Source organism: Schistocerca americana, chromosome 2, assembly GCF_021461395.2.
Source record: "Schistocerca americana isolate TAMUIC-IGC-003095 chromosome 2, iqSchAmer2.1, whole genome shotgun sequence".
Taxonomy (NCBI): domain Eukaryota; kingdom Metazoa; phylum Arthropoda; class Insecta; order Orthoptera; family Acrididae; genus Schistocerca; species Schistocerca americana.
The window spans coordinates 178467872-178488906 of NC_060120.1; the positions used below are offsets into that span (position 1 = coordinate 178467872).

Genomic DNA, 21035 nt, shown 5'->3' on the forward strand with positions numbered 1-21035 from the left:
GGCCGTAGGAGAATGGCCCGAGTTCTGGACCTGTATGCATTTCATTTGCATTGTGTCTGCCCTGATACCACGCACTCCAATCAGGGGCTCTCCGTGGGTGCCACCCAGCCACATCAAGGGCTGTCTGGCACAGCAGTCATTGCCAGGAGTTCCAATGCTCCAGGATGGCAAGCAACCACTCCCAGGCTTACATGAGGTCACAGCTCAGGCATCAGAAGTGTGACCACTGTGTTTTCAGGGGGCTCAACCAAAAGGGTACAGAGCAACCCGAACACACAGGCTGGCTACTGTGCTGGCTATATACCCTAGCATCAGACAATGAAGGTAAAGATGGAATTACCAGGGCACATCCTGGAGATACTAGGTAAGGTGCTCTTCCCCAAATGGCTCACACTACAGAATAGAAATTTAGTAATGGAGGTCAAACCCCAGAGGGGGACCAGAGAATGCCAAAAGGATGAGGTAATTACTCAATAAAACCAATTCACGTGGCCAACATAACCAGGAGGCTTGTGGGGCCAACAAACAAGCGCACCAAGACAGGGAGAGGTGAGGGCAGGGCAGAGGGGAAGAAGGGAAGAAGCAAGGACAGGAAAGGAAAGGAGGGGAAGGGAAAGGAAATGCAGCCAGGGAAAGAAGGAAGGCTGCAATAGCTCAGGGCCCCATTATCACACATGTACTCACAGAAGGACTGAGCCCCCTGGGGGCACACAAATGGGAGGCAGGGCAATGGTGCATTGGGATGTGATGGGTGTCCACAAACTCTACACGTGACACTGGAAGTACAATGTGAAGACTTATGGCTGAAGTTCCAGCACTTTAAGGACCACATCAGCGGAGGGATATAGGGCTTTACATCACAGCAGACCTTCTCGGGCAAAGTATCACCCTCAAAAGTGAAGATGAAGGCACCAATGGCAACCTGATTATTCCTCTGACCTCAGTTCGCACACCAGACAATGTACACCTTGCCGCTCTAAACTGGTGCGCAGCTCTGCCAACTGCAAAAGAAGGTCCCTGTGAAATATAATACCCTGGATCATATTTAAGCTCTTACGGGGCGTGATGGTTACAGAAACATCCCTAGCTAGTCCAGCAAGTAACGCCCGTGACTGCAGAAGATGCTGTTTTGATGAAGACTGACCCGGATCCCATTTTGGACAAGTCCTCCTCCTCCCCAAACTTTCCCTCTAAATAATCAACAAAAAACTGAGGCTTCATCGTCATTAAATTACCTATCAGCTCTCTAACATAGAAGGTACTGGGGCAAATAAGATCTGCTGCCATCCTTAGCCTGCCGTTCCTCCTTATGGCTGAAGTTCCAATGGTGTGGCCAGGGAGGGAACGATGTGAGGTCATACTTCTGTGCATTGAACTGAGCTCGTGTACGCTTAGAGACTGCTGGTGTTTCACCACCAGGAAGAAATGGACTACACTTCATTGCATGTCATCCACCTATGCCACCCACTCCAACCAGGGGCCCTCCCCACAGGCGCCACCCAGCCGCAGCAAAGGCCAGCTGGCAGGATGGCCATTGCCTCTAGTCCCAATCCCCATGGGGTGGGTATCTACCCCGTGGCATATGTGGGGAGTTAACGGCGCAGGCATCAGCAGAGCAATCCCTATGCGGTCAAGGGGCTACACGAACAGGGTACATGGTAGCCCCACCACAACAGACTGGTTACCATGCTGTGTTATCAGGTGCAAAGAAGTCCATGGTCATCGTCGACGCAGAAAGTGGCACTGCATAGCGCTTGGTGAAAAACTCGTGCAGGAAGGTGTCCTCGCCCAAAATGTGGAAAATGGGTGGGGACTGCAATGTGACGAGAAAGTGGGCTGAAGATCTAAATGCACGATGGACACAATGCACCATATAAGGCACCCTCCCCAATTGGCTCGCTCTTTGGGAAAATTTGGAAGAATGGAGGTAGAACCGACAGGGGATCATGACAAGGGCGAAACGTGAGAGACGGCTATTAGCCGATGTCCTTGGTGGTTCAGATGGATAGAGCGTCTGCCATGTAAGCAGGAGACCCCAGGTTCGAGTCGCGGTTGGGGCACACATTTTCATCTGCCCGTTGACGTATGTCAACGCCTGTAAGAAGCTAAGGGTGTAAATTTCATTGTAATTTCATTCTAATGAGCCGCTTGGTCACCGATGGTATCTTCTTTCGGACATGTCCGAAAGAACAGAAACAATCTTAGTAAAAATATAGAATAAACATTTTTTGTTTTTTTTTTGTTTGTGGTTTTAGGGCGCAAAACTTCTATGGTCATTAGCGCCCAGCCCGTGACGTAGAAAACAGGAAAAAAACGAAATTTAAAATCAGCAGCAATGGAAACATAGTCAGAAAATTGGAGAAACTAAAGGCAGAAGGAATGCTTAAAAGTCCACTATAGAAAGGGGTTGGTTGTCCACAAAAAAAAAGCTTCAAATGACTGACGTCATTTCACTGTCACTAATAAACTGTAGAACGCGGTCAGCTGAGCGCGTGTCATCTGCTAAAATCGACGATAGATCAGGCGATAGCTGTAGACGGGAGCGTAACGGATTAAAATAGGGGCATTCAATTAAAAGGTGTCTGACCGTCCACAGCTGAGAGCAGTGGGGACAGAGTGGGGGAGGATCACCGCTTAAAAGATGTCGATGACTAAAAAGACAGTGCCCTATCCGGAGTCGAGCTAAAATTACCTCCTCCCGACGACGCGTTCGGGAGGAAGAGGTCCAAGCGCAAGGAACGGCTTTCACTTCCCGCAATTTATTGTGGGGAAGTGTTGACCAATGCGCATGCCATAAATGAGTAACTTGGCGACATAAACCGCTCCGTAGATCGGTAAACGGAAGAGACTGAAGAGCTGGCCGAGGAAGAGAGACTGCAGCCTTGGCCGCTATATCGGCCGCCTCATTTCCACAGATACCAGCGTGTCCCGGGAGCCAGAGGAACGCCATTGAGACGCCCCCCAGGTGGAGCAAGCGCAGACAGTCCTGAATCCGGTGGACCAGAGGGTGCACAGGGTAAAGAGCTTGGAGACTTAGGAGAGAGCTGAGAGAATCTGAGCAGATTATGTACTGTATCCGCTGATGGCGGCGGATGTAGTGGACAGCCTGGAGAACAGCGTAAAGCTCTGCAGTATAAACCGAACACTGGTCGGGAAGCCGAAAGTGATTTGGGGTGTCGCCAACAATATAGGCACTCCCTACACCTAACGATGTTTTCGAGCCATCGGTGTAAATAAATGTGGCTTCCGTCATTTGTGCACATAGAGCAGCAAATGCCCGACGGTAAACAAGTGTAGGGGTACCATCTTTGGGAAATTGACATAGGTCTCTGAGCAAGTCGATCCGGGGACGGTGCCAAGGCGGTGCTGTACCCCAAGTTGTCAAGAAGGTTTTAGGAAAGCGGAAGGAAAGAGAATGGAGCAGTTGACGGAAGCGGACTCCCGGGGGTAGTAGGGAGGAGGAGCGGCCTGCATACCCGACATCAAAGGAGGCGTCGAAAAAAAGGTTATGGGCTGGATTAGCAGGCATGGAAGACAGATGGCTAGCATAACGACTCAGAAGGACTGCCCGCCGATTGGACAGCGGAGGTTCAGCAGTCTCAGCATAAAGGCTTTCCACAGGGCTGGTGTAAAAAGCTCCAGACACTAAACGTAATCCACGGTGGTGGATAGAGTCGAGACGCCGAAGAATAGACGGCCGAGCAGAGGAGTAGACTATGCTTCCATAATCCAATTTCGAGCGCACTAAGGCGCGATAGAGGCGGAGAAGGACCACCCGGTCCGCTCCCCAAGAGGTACCATTCAGGACACGGAGGGTGTTAAGGGAACGCAGACAGCGAGCCGAAAGATAGGAAACGTGGGAGGACCAGCACAGTTTTCTGTCAAACATAAGACCCAAGAATTTAGCGACGTCGGAAAACGGAAGGTTGACAGGACCTAGATGTAAGGAGGGCGGAAGAAACTCCTTACGTCGCCAAAAATTAACACAAACGGTCTTACTGGGAGAGAAACGGAAGCCGGTTTCGATGCTCCACGAGTAGAGGCGATCGAGACATCCTTGAAGACGTCTTTCAAGAAGGCTGGTCCTTTGAGAACTGTAGTAGATCGCAAAATCGTCCACAAAGAGGGAGCCCGAGACATCAGGAAGGAGACAATCCATAATTGGATTAATGGCGATGGCAAACAGTACAACACTCAGCACGGAGCCCTGGGGTACCCCGTTTTCTTGGGAGAAAGTACGGGAGAGAGTAGTGTTCACCCGCACCCTAAATGTGCGCTCTGCCATAAATTCGCGAAGAAAAAGGGGCAGCCGGCCTCGAAAGCCCCAAGAGAACAGTGTGCGGAGGATGCCTGTCCTCCAACAGGTATCGTACGCTCTCTCCAGATCAAAAAATATTGCTACCGTTTGGCGCTTCCGGAGAAAATTGTTCATGATATAAGTGTAGAGAGCAACAAGATCGTCAACAGCAGAACGATGCTTTCGGAATCCGCATTGGGCTGGTGTTAGAAGACTGCGGGACTCCAGCCACCAAGCTAAACGGTAATTCACCATACGCTCCAAAACCTTACAGACACTACTCGTGAGAGAAATGGGGCGATAGCTAGAGGGGAGATGTTTGTCCTTTCCAGGTTTCGGAACGGGAACGACAATAGCTTCCCGCCATCGCCTGGGAAAGGTACTGTCGGTCCAAATTCGATTATAAAGGCGAAGGAGGTGACGCAGGCTATGGGTTGATAAATGCAGCAACATTTGGACATGGATACCATCCGGTCCTGGGGCGGAGGAGCGAGAAGTAGAGAGTGCATGTTGGAGTTCGCGCATGGAGAAAACAGTATTGTAGCTTTCGCGATTTTGAGAGGAGAAAGCAAGATGCCGCACTTCTGCTGCACGTTTCTTCGGGAGAAACGCTGGCGGGTAATTTGAAGAGCACGAAATCTCAGCAAAGTGCTGACCCAATGAGTTAGAAATTGCGACGGGGTCCACTAAGGTATCATGCGCGACAGTGAGCCCAGAGACCGGGGAGAAACTAGGCGCGCCTGAGAACCGTCGAAGCCGACTCCAAACTTCCGAGGAGGGAGTGAAGTTGTTAAATGAGCTAGTAAAGAATTTCCAGCTTGCCTTCTTGCTATCGCGGATGACGCGACGGCATCGCGCACGGAGCTGCTTATATCGGATACAGTTGGCCAAAGTTGGATGGTGACGGAAAATGCGAAGAGCACGTCGCCGCTCACGTATTGCGTCACGGCAGGCCTCGTTCCACCAAGGAACTGGAGGGCGCCAGGGCAATTCGGAGGTGCGTGGTATTGAACGTTCCGCAGCTGTGAGAATAACGTCGGTAAAATGTGTGACCTCATCGTCGACGCTGGGAAAGCGACGGTCATCGAATGTCGCTAGAGACGAAAAAAGTGTCCAATCGGCTTGGGCAAACTTCCAGCGTCGCGAGCGCATATATGGCAGTTGAGGCTGCAGTCGAAGAACACATGGAAAGTGGTCACTCGAGTGTGTATCATCAAGGGCGAACCATTCGAAGCGCCGAGCTAGCGGAACAGTACCGACCGCAAGGTCCAAATGGGATAAATTTGCCGTGGAGGCAGACAAAAATGTAGGGACCCCAGTGTTGAGGCAGACTAGATCCGCTTGGTGGAAGACGTCTAGCAATAGTGAGCCACGTGGACAAGGATGTGGAGATCCCCAAAGCGGGTGGTGGGCATTGAAGTCCCCAACCAGCAAATAGGGGGGTGGAAGCTGATCAAGAAGATGAAGGAGATCAGCTCGTGCCATTGGTGTAGACGATGGAATGTATACCGTACAAAGAGAGAACGTGTATCCAGAAAGGGAAAGACGGACGGCGACAGCTTGGAAGGAAGTGTTTAAGGGGATTGGGTGATAATGGAGAGTATCATGGAGCAGAATCATGAGTCCTCCATGGGCTGGAGTGCCTTCAACTGAGGGGAGGTCATATCGGACGGACTGAAAATGAGGGAGAACAAAGCGGTCATGGGGACGCAGCTTTGTTTCCTGAAGACAGAAGATGACCGGCGAGTAGGATCGTAAGAGGATCGACAATTCCTCCCGATTGGCGCGAATGCCGCGGATATTCCAGTGGATAATGGACATAGGGTGAACAGAAAATGGAGGAACGGCACCAAGGGTGCTGTCAACTCAACGACTGCTCAGAGCTTGCGACCGACAGCATGGAATGGCATTCAGTCGAAGGCAGAAGATCCTGATCCATAGGTTGGTCAGGAGCAGCTCCTGCCACCAACGATCGGCCAGTTGACCGGCCACCAACAGTGCGCCTCGGCGACACAGAAGATGGCCGAGGGCGATTTCCGCCAGGTGGTGCTGTAGATGGGACACGCCTTGGCGGAGAAGGAGAGGAACTGTGTTTCTTCGTAGCCTTCTTGGAGGTATGTTTAGATGAAGGAGGAACCGATGGTTGTGAAGTTGCAGTACGTAAAAACTCTTCACGAGAATGCTCTTTTTTTGTAGACTTGGCGTCTGACTTTTGGGCTCGAGATTTAGCAGAACCCGACGAAGGGTGAGCCATAGAGTGGGCAGGCGAAAGAGGTGAGGTTGAACGGGCGATCTTTGCGCTGGCCGATCTGACGACCGTGGTACTAAATGTGAGGTCGCAAGTCTGCGTGGCCGCCTCCTTTGTTGGCCGAGAAGAAGCAAGGACAGCGCTGTATTTTCCTTTCTGAGGCACGGTGGGCTGTCGACTGGCGAGTAACTTTCGAGCAGCAAAGGTCGACACCTTTTCCTTCACTCTTATTTCCTGGATCAGCTTTTCGTCCTTAAAAACAGGGCAATCTCGAGAGGAAGCAGCGTGGTCACCCATACAGTTGATGCAGCGAGGGGATGGAGGTGGACAAGCACCCTCATGGGCATCCCTGCCACACGTAACACATTTGGCCGGATTGGAACAGGACTGGCTGGTGTGATTAAACCGCTGACATCGATAGCAACGCGTAGGGTTTGGGACATAAGGGCGAACGGAAATTATCTCATAGCCTGCTTTGATTTTTGATGGGAGTTGAACTTTGTCAAAAGTCAAGAAGACAGTGCGGGTTGGAATGATGTTCGTGTCAACCCTTTTCATAACCCGATGAACAGCGGTGACGCCCTGGTCAGACAGGTAGTGCTGAATTTCTTCGTCAGACAATCCATCGAGGGAGCGTGTATAAACGACTCCACGCGAGGAATTTAAGGTACGGTGCGGTTCCACCCGGACAGGGAAGGTGTGGAGCAGAGAAGTACGCAGCAATTTTTGAGCCTGGAGGGCACTGTGTGTTTCTAACAACAGGGTACCATTCCGTAATCTGGAACAAGACTTTACAGGACCCGCAATTGCGTCGACACCTTTCTGAATAATGAAAGGGTTGACCGTGGAAAAGTCGTGACCTTCGTCAGACCGAGAAACAACAAGGAACTGTGGCAACGATGGAAGAACCGTCTGTGGCTGAGACTCCGTGAACTTACGTTTGTGAGCAGACATAGTGGAAGGTGAGGAAACCATTGCGGAAGAATCCCCCATGATTACCGGCGTCTCCGATGGCGCGCTCCTCCCTTGTGGGGGCCCTCACCGAGGGCACACCCGCCTTAGGTGATTGTTCACACCTCAGGTCACACCTCCCGACATACGGACGGAGGGACCAATCGGCACTTTCGGAAGGTATCAGCTCGGGTAATCACCCCTCCCTGGGCCTGGCCTTTACCAGGGGGTACGTACGTGTCCTACCTGTCTACCCGGGGCGGGGAATTACGCGTTACCCCGTCACCGGCTACGCATGGAAGTGCGTGGGTCGGCCTTCAGACACGCACAGGGAGGAAGAAAGAGAAAGGGAAAGGAAAGAAGAGGGGGTCTCAAACGCCGCAGCGGAGAAAAGGGTAAAGAGAAGAGGTAAGGAAAGGAGATGGACAAAGGAAGGAAGAAGACATACAAGCAAGGAAGAAGAAGAATGCGGTACATTTACAAGCGTCCGTCTCCGGACGTAGGCGCAAACCATACTCCCAGAGGGGGAGAAAGTGAAGGAAAGAGCAAGAGGTGAGGGGGGGGGTGAAGACAGGGGATGGGGAAGGATGCGGAAAGGGAAGGTATGCAGCCCAGAAAGGAAGGAAGGCCACATTAGCTCGGGGCCCCGTGCTCGCTACGCACGTATCCACAGAAGAGTTGTGGATCCCCTGGGGGGGGGGGGGGGGGGGGGGGGGGGAGAGAATAAACATTGTTACCTGATAACATGCAATTCTGAGAGACGATCAGTTTAACCCAGTCGAAAGCGTCTTGAGAAGTCCATTAGTATCAACAAAACAAGGGCAACGAAATTGTCTAATTAAAGTGAAAAAAATTAAAATACCAGATGAAGGCGATATGTCACTATTTGATTGCAATGTAGTTGACAGTGCTTTAAGTAGGGAAGGATATAAACTGGAATAACAAGAATATTTCTTAAATCTTAACATGGAATATAAATTCGTAGAAGCCTTCGGAAAGAGTCGTTCGGAGGCAAACGACTACAGAAATACGAGACTATAATCTTTTGTAATGTGTTGTCATTTAAGAGTACTGAAAAATAGATAGGAAGCTTAATGAAGTGAACGAAATTCGATCGTTTCGAACCTTTTACAACTTGTTGAATAACGGTTTCATTGCTGCTGCTGAGGAAATAGCTATGGCACAGGGAACAGATTGATAGCCCGCATGTGGAAGAACCCGGGGACTGTCAGTTTCGTAATGGGGGTAGTGAGATGGGAGGCAGCTTAGGAGGCCGAGGCTTCATTATAAGCCGCCTCGAATGCATGTCGATTGCAGTAGGTTCACAGAGACCAGGAGGCTTGCGCTGTGCAGGGAAGCGTGGTTATCTTACGACCTTAATGCCTAAGATTGGGGAAATTTCACTACGATAAGTTTTCACTCACGTCCGACGGTCTTCACGCTACAGAAATTCGATGGCCATTTACATCCAAGTGAACCGTGCAATCTATTGGAAATTTTCCCAAGTCGCACTGGAAGAATACCTAACAGATTGCCGGGAGATATGAACAAGGCTCGAACACGCTTCAGCTCAACGCAGGACTCGTCCAAGAAGTCAGTTTTCGGGACACATAGCAAGATGATTGTTCATTTAGGACAAGAAACAGTTATTAATGGTGAGTAAACTGGATGATGTTACAATTTAAGTCCATATGTCTAACATTTGGACTCGCCAGGAAGCAAGGTAGCAACCTTCGAAAGCTAACAGCTATTGCTCGTCAAGTTCTGTCAGTCTGTGCCTCCGCAGCCTTAGTGTAAATCTGAGTAAATAGCGTGTTAACAAGTTACAGATTCTACATTACGTGAACGAATGTTTTCTCTTAACGATTCTTTGTTGCTATTGACTAACATTGTAAGTAGGGGAGTTAAATAAGCTCTGGTTGGCCGATGCATATCAATCCATGGCGGCTGCCTTTATTACATCTAAAGTGTTGCACAAACGTATTAAGGACGTGCTAGAGGAGAAGGTAGCTGTTTCATCACACTACTGCAGTCATGCCATTTAGACATGAAAAGTGACATGACATCTAAAAGAAGGAACATATTTGGAATCTGGGAAATTCAGCAGAGTAGACGGAGTAACCTTTGCAAGTGTTTGCAACTGCTTCGTTTTCAGTGAAACCATTTCAGTTTTTGATGAGTGCAAATTTCAATTGGCTTGCAACAGGTAATATTCCACACACTACGACATGCAGAAGACAGTTTGCATCAATATTTGATGCTTAGGACTGATTATCTGACCTAAAAATTGGATTCTGTCACACGCAAAAGAGCTACCTTTGTCCATGTGTGGCGTCCTCTGGAACTGCGACACTGCTTTTAGTGTCCTCAATGGAAGGATCTCCACTCCTGTTATAACCATTGGCTCTACCATCAAGAACGACAATCCAAAAAACGTTATTTTTAACCTATTTCTGAGTCATAAGTAACAAAATCGTATATTGGAAATACAGATGCTAAAAATATGACGTTTTAAAAATCTGCAAACGGAAGTTAGGTGTTTCGGGAAGGGTGGTCTGTGCAGGAAGACTAACATCACTGTGTGGGCCTCAAGCACTTGGTGGCCTACTGACCAGCAAACTGTTTCTGTGACATGTCTGGTCCACGAAGTGATTTATTCGTTGCACTACATATACAAGTAACAAAATCGTCAACTAAGTGGAAAACTTTAGGGAAAAATGGAGGAAAGTACATCAAGAGATCCCAACATTAATTTTATGGAGGTTCTGAAGGCCAATGAAGATGATTAAGAACTGAAACATCCGCACCTTCTGATACTACTGAGGTTACTTTAGATTTTTTCCCTATATGGAGCTGGAGCTAGCTATGTAACAGTGATACGCTACCTGGTCCCCAGCTGCTGGGTCTCTGCCTTCACGGGACGGCCCTGGCAGATCTCTGGCCTCTTGAGACTGCTGCTGCCGTTGTGCCTCCTCAACAGCCGGTGCTGCCTCCTTCCTCACACGGCCCGCTTGTTTTTCCATAGCTGGTGGCTTCACACCGTTGTCTGCTGCAAAACAGTAAGCAGGCAGGTCAGCTTGTGGGGTCGTATTATGTTATACTAATTTGGTACACAAGGCTCGAGGTGAGATGGTGGAAGAGGAAATAGATTGTGAGAGGGAAAGAAGGAAAGGGAGATGGGCAGGGTATAGGAGGTGAAAGAGCGAAGAGCAGATAACGTATTCTAAGTGCTTTATGTATTTAACAATTCTGAAACTGCTGCGTTCGCTAGCCAATACACAAGACAAAAACAATACTGGAAATACAGCTGTGATGACATGTTCCGTTACAATAAAGGAACTGTGTGTAAAGCACACTACCAACACGATTCATTGTAACTCACTTTCTCACAACTTTACGTCTACTTTCAACATCGCATCGAGGTGGTACTACAGAATTGCACGACTTTCACAAATTTAAACAGCTCTTGTTACATTTCACCGTAATTTAATGTAGTATAGGTGATCGCGTGTATCTGCTACAGCAGACAATTTGACACAAGGCACACTGGGCCCAGTTTGATTCCACATTTGATGAGCTGAAGAGCAGTGCTGAGCAGAGGGCACTTCCCGCTGCACCAGTTACTGTAGCTCCTGCCTTTCCCCATCACGCATTGGGCGCGGTAAGAATGTTTAAACGCCTCTGTCTGCACTGAAATTAGTCTAACCTTGTCCTCGTGGCCTCTACTGGAGTCTTCTCAAGAGGGTGGTGCTATATTGCTAGCGTCATTACTGAAATGTTTCCTGAAGTTGGGAAGTAGTTTTCCTCAGGATTGCCAGACCAATTCTTTCAGCATCTGACATTCCCGCTGGAGAAACAAACCTACGACCATTCGTGGACTTGTGTGTTCTGTGGCCCCTGTTAGTCTTGTCTCATGCATCCCACACACTTCAGCAATATTCTACGGTGAGTAGCCTCTTGTAAACTGATCGCATTTCCCTAGTGTTCAACCAAAAAAACATATCTGCCACCTGCTTTATCTACAAGCGAGCGTATGTGATCGTCCCATTTCGTATCTGCACAAATGGTTACAGCTAGGTGTTTGCACGAGTCAGACGGTTCCCGTTGCTATCCGACGTCGTAACCATGATACTTTTAATGCTGTGAAGCGCAAAGGTTTACATTTCTGAATATTAAAAGAAGTTGCCAAACTGTACGCCATTTTGGCATTTCCACAACCAACTGAATATTTGTGCGCTTTTTTCAGACAATACGTCACTGTATTATCACGCCAGCTGCTACAAGTCCGCAAGAGCTATGAGAACTTGTTCAGTGCAAGCTGTTTCGCATTAGCGAAGATTCTCATAGCTCTTCATGCACGCATTTTACAAGCCGTATGTACTAGATTTTTTCCTTATGATCGTTCCAATCACATCCCTGAAGACCGACCATGATTCGGGGTTAACACTATACTTCACGTATTTCCGGTTTGGAAAGTTCTCCTTTCTCCAAGCTGCTGCTCCAGAGTAACCCCATCACAGTAATTAAACATCGTTCATTTAGTGTAGAACACTATGTGCAGTTAAAAACCCCCGAACGCTCGAATATGAGATTACACTTACTATTCGAACTTACTGTATTATTTACGGGTCTTCATTTTGTGATTGATGACAGGAAGTAATGAAGCCGAGGAGGGATTATGGTCAAGGTTTAACGCATTGTCAACATGAGATCGTTAGAGACAACAAAAGCTGTGTGTGTCGGGGGGAGGCGGTTCTACTGTCTACTCCAGCACTCCCTTTAATTTAGGAAGACAAATCTGGATGGCTGGAAATATGAGATGCCCAACCATCGCGAATGCGAACGCAGAGTCTCAGCAAGCGAGCTCTTTGTTGCGGCCGTTTCTGGCGCCTTCTCTTCGTAAAACTAAACTACTAGTAAATTAAAATATCGAGCTACCTCCCGGCGGAAACAGAAGACACTATCGCTATGATAAATTTCTTCTCACTGGCCTTTCATTATCTCGCTGCTCCAAGCAGAGACATTGCTTGACTGTCGCTTTCGCCTAATAGTAACTGTCATTCTACAAAGATTTTTCGAATTTTTTGGTTGACTGTCACAAGGCGGAAACCAAGCACCATTACGCATGATTTGGCACTCTGCCTGGCATAATGAGACTTCATGAAGAACAACGCTCACATGTCTACAGTGGTTAATATCCTGAATAAAAATGGTTCAAATGGCGCTGAGCACTATGGGACTCAACTGCTGAGGTCATTAGTCCCCTAGAACTTAGAACTACACTGCTGGCCACCGTAAATGCAACACCCTGAAGGGAGCATCCCAATCAAGTGAAATTTACACGATGAGTTTGCAGCGATGAGATATGCAACTGATTAGAATTTCAGCGCAGACGCACATCACGCGCGCCTGTGGCGCCACCTCATAGCGCCATTTAAGGCTTGGCGATTTCGACGAGTGTACGTTCGGCATGTGTGTTTACCTTGTGGTTGTTTCACAAGACGATCAGTTATGTCTCGTAGACAACAGCGAACATCTTTTGATCAAGTATCCGAGTTCGACAGAGGAAGGATAGTGGCTTACCGAGATTGTGGATCATCATACAAAGAAATCGCTAGTCGTGTTGGACGAAACCAAACAACTGTAATACGGATATGTGACGGTTGGATGCAGGAGGGTACGACGGACCGACGTGGTCGATCGCATTCACCTCGGTGCACCACTGCACGTGCTGATAGGCAAATTGTGCGCATGGTAGTGACGGATCGCTCAGTGACATCCCGAACCATAGCACAGCACATTGCGTCTGTAACGCATCATCCAGTGTGCGCGTACCATTCGACGCCGTTTACAGCAGAGTGGTACGTCCGCAAGACGTCCATTGCTTCGTCTACCATTGACGCAGAACCACAGACGTCTCCGTCGCCAATGGTGTGATGACAGACGGATGTGGACGGCAGAATGGAATGACGTTGTCTTTACTGACGAGGCACGCTTCTGTCTGCAGCACCACGATGGTCGGATTCGAGTGTGGAGACACCGTGGAGAGAGGATGCTGGACAGCTGCATTATGCACCGCCACACTGGTCTTGCACCGTGTATTATGGTATGGGGCGGTATTGGATATTACTCTCGCACGCCTCTAGTACGCATTGCCGGTACTTTAAATAGCCGGCGCTACATATCCGAGGTGCTGGAGCCAGTTGTCCTTCCTTACCTTCAGGGGTCAGCCACAGCCATATTTCAACAGGATAATGCGCGACCACACGTGGCACGCATTGTCCAAAGGTTCTTCGTCAATAACCAGATTGAATTGCTTCCCTGGCCGGCTCGCTCTCCGGATCTTTCGCCGATAGAAAACATGTGGTCCATGGTTGCTCAACGAGTGACCCAGATTACATCCCCAGCTGCCACACCAGATCTTTGGCAACGTGTGGAAGCTGCTTGGGCTGCTGTACCCCAGGAACACATCCAACGTCTCTGACTCAATGCCGAGACGTGTGGCAGCGGTGATCTCCAACAATGGCGGCTACTCTGGCTACTGATTCTGGCAGGAACCCCATGTCACAGACGTCTAAACGTAATCATTTGATACTTGGTCAACATGTTATCTACGAAATAAATTTTGTTGTGCTACCTCTTGTCTTTCTTGGTGTTGCATTTACGGTGGCCAGCAGTGTAGTTAAACCTAACTAACCTAAGGACACCACGAACATCCATGCCCGAGGCAGGATTCGAACCTGCGACCGTAGCGGTCTTGCGGTTCCAGACTACAGCGCCTTTAACCGCATGGCCACTTCGGCCGGCTATCCTGAATAGTCCAGTTAAACTGCTCTTTACTGGTTTACGGAAACTTATCGTCTAAGGAGAACGTAACTATTTCTCCGAATTTAAATTTCAGGGTGTCGTGGTAACTTCCCAATAAACCAAGTCTTTATATACTCTATAAATGAATGGACGTGTCCCTGCTAACTTCCAACATTTATGTACTTACAATGACTTCGTAACTTCTGACAAAGGCAAGCATGGAGAAAGACTCGTACAGCAATAAATTTTGACTATGGATCAACTGCACGTTTGAAAGTGCGTGATAAGAAAGGGGGTAGGCCCTAAAGATAAACATGAATTGCAATGTAAAGGGATGGCACAGGAGTTTCGTCTGCTAAAACTGTACCACGCCTTAAGATTAGTAAAGTAATTGAGATAGTCCATTGACTGCTGATTTAAAGCACAAACCTAGAAGCTATTACAGTTTAGAGAATAGTCATTATAACCTGACTGCAGAACGTTCCTACTGCCGCCAATGTACAATTCGCTTAAGAAACACGAAGATAAATTACGGCTCTTACGGAGTCATGTAGGTAGTTTTCCCTCGCTCTGTTTGCGACTGGAACAGGTAGGGAAATGACTAGTAGCGGTACAACGTACCGTCCGCCACGCACCGTTTGGTGTCGTATATAGGTAGATGAAGGTTTGTTTGGGGGCAAGGAGACCAAACTGTGTGATTAGGAACGATTGGGAAGAAAGTCGGCCGTGCCCTTTCAAAGGAACCATCCCGGCTTTTGCCTGAAGCGAGTGAGGGTTTTTTGGGGGAGGGGGCTTTAGGGAGGAAAACATCTAAGGTCATAAGCGCCCAAGCGATTGAGGGAAATAACGGGAAACCTAAATCAGGATCGACGGTTGAGTGTTTCAACCGTCGTCCTATCGAATGCGAGTCCAGTGTGCTAGCCACTGCGCCACCTCCCTCGGCAGATGTACTGAAAGCTGTGCACCTGAGGGAGAAATAAAAGATACGACGGCGCAAACCAACTAGCGCATGCTATGAAAGTCTAAGGAAATCAGCGTGCAGATAGCATTCATCTGCCTTAACTTTCTGCAGCCGCAAGCCAATGCAAAATTTTATCATTGTTGCTGACGCCGCTAGGAAATTCGAAACCGGTGACAACGTGTTTCCCCGACGCAGCAAATGAAAACATACGAACACTTGGTGTGGTTCATAGTATACACACATTCTAATGAGGCGCCGACCTTGTCAGAAGCTAATCAGTAGAGCGTTGACATTTCGCCCAACTGAACCGTCGTTTATAGCCCAGACCGAAATACAACCTTATTCCTCTCCCTCTGCTATCGATTTCGGGTGAACAGTTCGCACACAGCTCGCAATCGTGCCAGGGCCTTATTTTGGATGTAATTCCAACTTTATACGAAGCACGAGACTTCGTCACCCCACAATTCAGTCTTAACTGTGTGACGTTCGTGCAGATCCACACCGCATTGTTTGACCTGTCTAGTTCCTTTCAATTGTGTACATAAAGTTAGGTACTACAGAACTGTTAACTTCTACTTTCGGGATGTTTATATGAAATTTAGTCTCTGCGCAGGTAAAGATCCAATGGCTCTGGTAAATGTGAGATTAGTTGCTAATTTGCCGTAATTTACCATCGTCCAAAATTTATACGTTTTAACGCTACGTTATGTTAACTTGATATAGTTCGTTATTTACTAGAAGCGCAAGGAGTTTGATTGGATGCAAAAAGGAGCCAGGACCCAAATCAGTTTTACTGCATCTGCTTGCGTATCAATTTCCTAACACGCGTGAAACGTGTTTATCCGTTTTACAGCTCGTGGTCACATTTAGTATTCCGAAGAATTATCTGCTCGATCTACAGTAAATTGGATAACAAATTTTGATACTTATGAGACTTTTCTCCGCAAAGGAGTATGAAGACGCTGTTTTGTGTTGGTATCAGGATAACCTGTACATATGCCCCCGAAGCATAGGTTGGATGTTTACGCGAATGAAAAGAATGTACTAGAAACTTGCAAAGGCAAAGAGTGCGTTGAACGAAACCTTTGAGTTTTCAAATATGTGGCGGCCTTGAAGTATCTCGCAGCGAAAGTGAAGAGCATGGCAGAAGCCATCAGTTTTAACGAGTGACTCAACAGGGTAACTACTGGACTGCGATCAGGGGATCTGAACCCAGAAGGTTTTTTCATGGGATGGTTCACGCTATTAATGCATATAAACTAATTCCAAAATTTAAAATATTAGTGGGGAAAAGGGGGGTTTTCAACAGGGACGTAGTGATGCGTTCTACAGTATTAGAGACCTCTTCAACTTTCAACCAAGTCAATTTTAAATTTCTAGACTTGAGGGGTACGCCATGAACAGTACGCCAACATCCATGTCGAACTACAGGCTGCGACGTCACTTTGGCATGTCGGCAGTGTCACTAACTTTACGTTCTCGCGGCAAAGGTTGTCAGACTACTTATAGTAACGAATATTCTGAAATCTAATTTTCACTGAGACCCACTGCGTGCGCGGCCATGAAAGTAACGCTGGTTATTGATAATGACTCACGGGTAATGTATTACACGTGACAACACGACCACGCACCACATCGCGAGACGGCAACAAACGGATTTAAACATTCGCTGCGCTCCTCTGTCAACTAGGGCTTGTCTGAAGGCCCCTCCATACACGCGCGGTTGTTATCGGCCGACCGACCAATTACGAGGCAGCCCACATGCGACCCGACCGATCGCACTCCGCGACTACAGCACCGCTCTCTTGCTGCTATTTGTTTATCCTTTGTGCGTTGTGTTTACGTTCCAGAGGCCCTTTGCTTATTACGGTATGTTGATAATTTTTACTTACGCACCGTCCCTTTGCTTATACACAACAAAAACCTGGGGATTGCCTTGGTCGTTTTCGAGGTAACAAGCCCAAAAGAAAACGATCTAGAGGAAGGCGTGGGCAAAGAAGTGGTCAATGCAAAGAAAGAAGTTCATTCACGATCTATTACTTTAGGAGCTGGGAGTCTACTTTCGTTAATTACCCAAGATTAAACGAACCATCCATATCGGAGCTGCTGAAAAACTATCCTTAACGATAAACGTTCTTAGCTGCATTACGGTTTCCAACCACTGGAAAAGTTAAGGACGCCAACTCAAAGATGTTGTATACCCAAAGGCATGTAAAATGAGTCCTGAAAACTGCAACGTTATTTATAGTTGCCTGAGGAAAAAACGATAAAGCAGAATAAATAAAAGATATTCATTTAAACTATGTACATAGCATAAAGGATGCCCTGTACATTGAAGAAACTCATTTCAAATAAATGCTACAAATTATCGTGGTGCCCATCACCTAGTAACAGATACATAAGAAATTTAATATTTAGGAAGTATTAGAACTAAAAATCCCACATTTTGCTTTTCGTATGAGAAGAAATGTAAGCTGGACTTTAGCAGTTATAACAATGAAGCAAGTATTTTATGAACTAGGATCCGTTGACAGTATTCCCGTCATCGGGATTTACTCCCGACACATCGGGAAATAGATATCTGACTTGTCTATTTCAGTTTCTAGTATTTATTTCAGGTAAGTATCGGCAAAAAACCTAAAAACTGAACTACAGAAGGTCGACGGATTGTTCATAAAATATCTTTTACTCTTTGTTCCAAGTAAACCATTACGGAGTCTCTTAAAAACGAAATATGTGCTTCATTTCTTGCATCTATAATCGATATGTCACAAACATCTATCTTAATTTTTTAGGAACTTTGTCAAAGTTTCATCGTCTCGCCCCCTGTTATGTTTCTTAGAACAGTGGTCACCCGCAGCGTGATTAAAGAATTTTGTCGGGCGGTTGGCACACAATTTGCAGTTTGTCGTGCCACACTGTGAGAAGTGGTGGTGGAGGTGCAAGGGCTCGGTCGTCACGTCGTCCCTCCCGCCCGACATCCCAACAAGGGAAGTCGGTCGGTCGTTCAACAGGCCTACACGTCCAATTTGTCGGTCGGTGCGCGTGTCAAACATTTCCGTTACGCTCTCCTCTCCTCTTCCTCCCACCCACCATATCGATGTCTGATTTATTGGGCAACGTCGCATTGCTTCTAATCCATGTGAAAGTAGATAAACTTAGTGCAGAGGTACTATTAAATCAGTTTGTCCATTACATACGTCAGGTAAGACTGCTGAGAAAATTATCTTTGTCGCCGCTTTTTCGAAAATCGCGATATGAATTTTATACGATAATGGATGGGCTTAAAATACTTTTATGTTGGAAAAAACTCAAAATAATCGTCCCCACCCTTTGGACGCGAAAAAAACCGTTTGATGTCATTGATACTGCTTGGACATTACTGAAAACTACAGAAGCACCTGTTCACGTGCGCTGGTTACGTTCATTAATTACGACTGCGTAATATACCCCCTAATAACGTCTTGTCGGAGGGTTGGCAGGAGGATTGGTGTGGTGTGGCTGCAAGACGCTCTGACGTCTCTCGCGGAACGGACGAACCACATACTGGTTGCCAGTTCGAGACTTACTTGGCCCAACACCAACTGGACGTGCAAAGCGTATTAAACAGAAAGCGGGAAGAACCTAATAACCGCCACAGCACACCTAACGACATCTCCTGTTGGTAAATCATGAGGCAGGTTGCCAACCATCGAATAAAATGTTAAGTCTGGTAAAAAACAGACTACAGATTCTAAGAACCAAGAACTATTTGTCAATAATAAGGAAAGGCAATAGAAATTCAGATTCGTGGTTTGACATGGATGAACAGGTTATTACGACTTGCCTTAGCGAGAGTTGACTACCGTTTCGGTCAAAGTTATCTGGTGGACAACCACTTACATTTTTCGTAGTTTATGTAAGGTCAAGGGTAGTGTCCGATTCCTGATATTGTGTTCAGTTGTATTTGGGGAGTTTTGTGATGTCGGTTTTTTCGTCGTTTTGCGTGGTTTTGTATGGGGATGGGTGTCTAAATTTGTGTAGATTTAGCTTGTCCCCACCCAAAAACCCCATATTTCCCGGGCTTGTCCCTTTAGTGTCTTTAGGCTTTTTGTGGAACGTATGTGTGTTTTTCGATGTATTTTCGTCCTCATAATGTTTACATAACGACTTTATATGCGCCATATTAGACTTCATCCAAAAAATCGGAATAGTTGAAGAAATTTTATTAGACACAACGTACTGTCCCCAATCATAGCCGACAACCGAAAACTTGATCGTGTCAGTCATATCCATACCTACTAAAGACATAAAAAAAGAAATTTACAAATTGTCACCCAAGACGCCACACTCGCAAACTAAACCCAAAACATCACCTAACATCCACCAGACAGCACCATGGATCGCATCAAAACACCTATAAACACGCCACTCTTCCAAACTAAATTCCGCGCCGTAGTGACGAAGCACCACAACGGCCTCACGTCACGGGTCAAAGTCGACGGGAGGGATCGGACGCTTCGGTATATGCACTAAATCAGACTTGTCCGTTAAATAATGTAAGTCTTCTAAATTCACCAGCAGTTTCAGTTTTTATAACGAAGTACGTTGGATATGGCACAAAGCTAGACGTTCAGGCAACTGTCAGTCTGTTGCTACATCTTTTATTTCATTATGGTCACGGTTGGCTTCAATTCTCAATCAAATTATCAACGAACTCGAACGATAGCTCTGGCTACTATACAGATTGCGTCCCGTCAAAGTCCACGCAATATGAATGATATGACATTTATTCGTAATGACGGAGGAGCTTAACCTCACGTAATCCGAAATGTTTTGGAGTGGTGTTATGAGATCGGGAAGCGTAGATCATACCCAACCAAGCGAGATTCTCGGCAGTGGAGACTCCCAAACGATTCACAATGTTTTTCCGAGCTCTTACATGGTTCCCTCAAGTACACGAGACGGCGCAGCAAAGTGACGGCAGCAGTGTGCCGCCATGCCCACGTACTCACCGTCACGTGGAGGCTCGGAGTCTGCGACTCGGAGAACACCTGCGGCTCTGGACACTGGGGCAGGACTAGCACGCGACACAGGTACAGGACTTCGCTGCGCCGGTGGCCGGCCATAGAGGTCTACAGCCCTCTACCGTGTAATCGTGAATCGCTGGTCACGCGTCACATTTAGTTCTGTAACTTACAAAACAACAGATAAAACGAATATTTATTTTGATGGATAAACGTAAGAAACATTATTCCTTCTAAACAGTTATGAACATAGTTTAACAAGTTATCTCATGGAGAGTCATAGCAACGAGTTACAAATTTTTGAAAAAAAAACTTATTTTTTGCATGACGTGACTGATGTATTTAAACCAAATGGGTACAGATCAATTTAAATGAAATTTTTATCAATTTTCGTTAGGGAGTTAGAAATGTTCAAAATTTCAGGGGTGAATTGGAAATGCTGTACGTGGAGATGGACGCTCTGATCGTGGAATGTTCATTTAAGTGAGGTGTTCTAACGAATACCCATGTCTCACAATGCACAACTCAATGCGCCTTGTAAACGACCATACAACATGTAAAGTCGCTAATGCCAGAGAGCGACAAGCTTCCTCGATGTGCTGTTAGATGTTATGTTCAGTTAGGTTGTAGAATGTGTCCCTACTGTGTTGTACGTTTATTTATTTATTCGTCCACAGACCATTTAGTACAAGACTATCAGACAAGTCAGATATTTACAGAAGTAGTTTATACATATACGAAACGTTAGAGAAGTAGGATAGGTTT

General features: G+C 47.0%; 1 protein-coding gene across 1 annotated transcript in view; it reads right to left on the reverse strand.

Moving 5' to 3' along the window:
- The window catches only part of LOC124593855 (pollen-specific leucine-rich repeat extensin-like protein 1), a 69577-nt gene extending 49205 nt beyond the window's left edge, over nucleotides 1–20372 (reverse strand). The window contains exons 1-2 of the mRNA XM_047132203.1: nucleotides 20186–20372; nucleotides 10382–10545 (exon numbers count right to left, since the gene is read on the reverse strand). Coding sequence (XP_046988159.1) covers nucleotides 10382–10545; nucleotides 20186–20372 — 351 coding nt within the window. The remainder of the gene's footprint in view (nucleotides 1–10381; nucleotides 10546–20185) is intronic.
- Nucleotides 20373–21035: the final 663 nt, after the last annotated feature.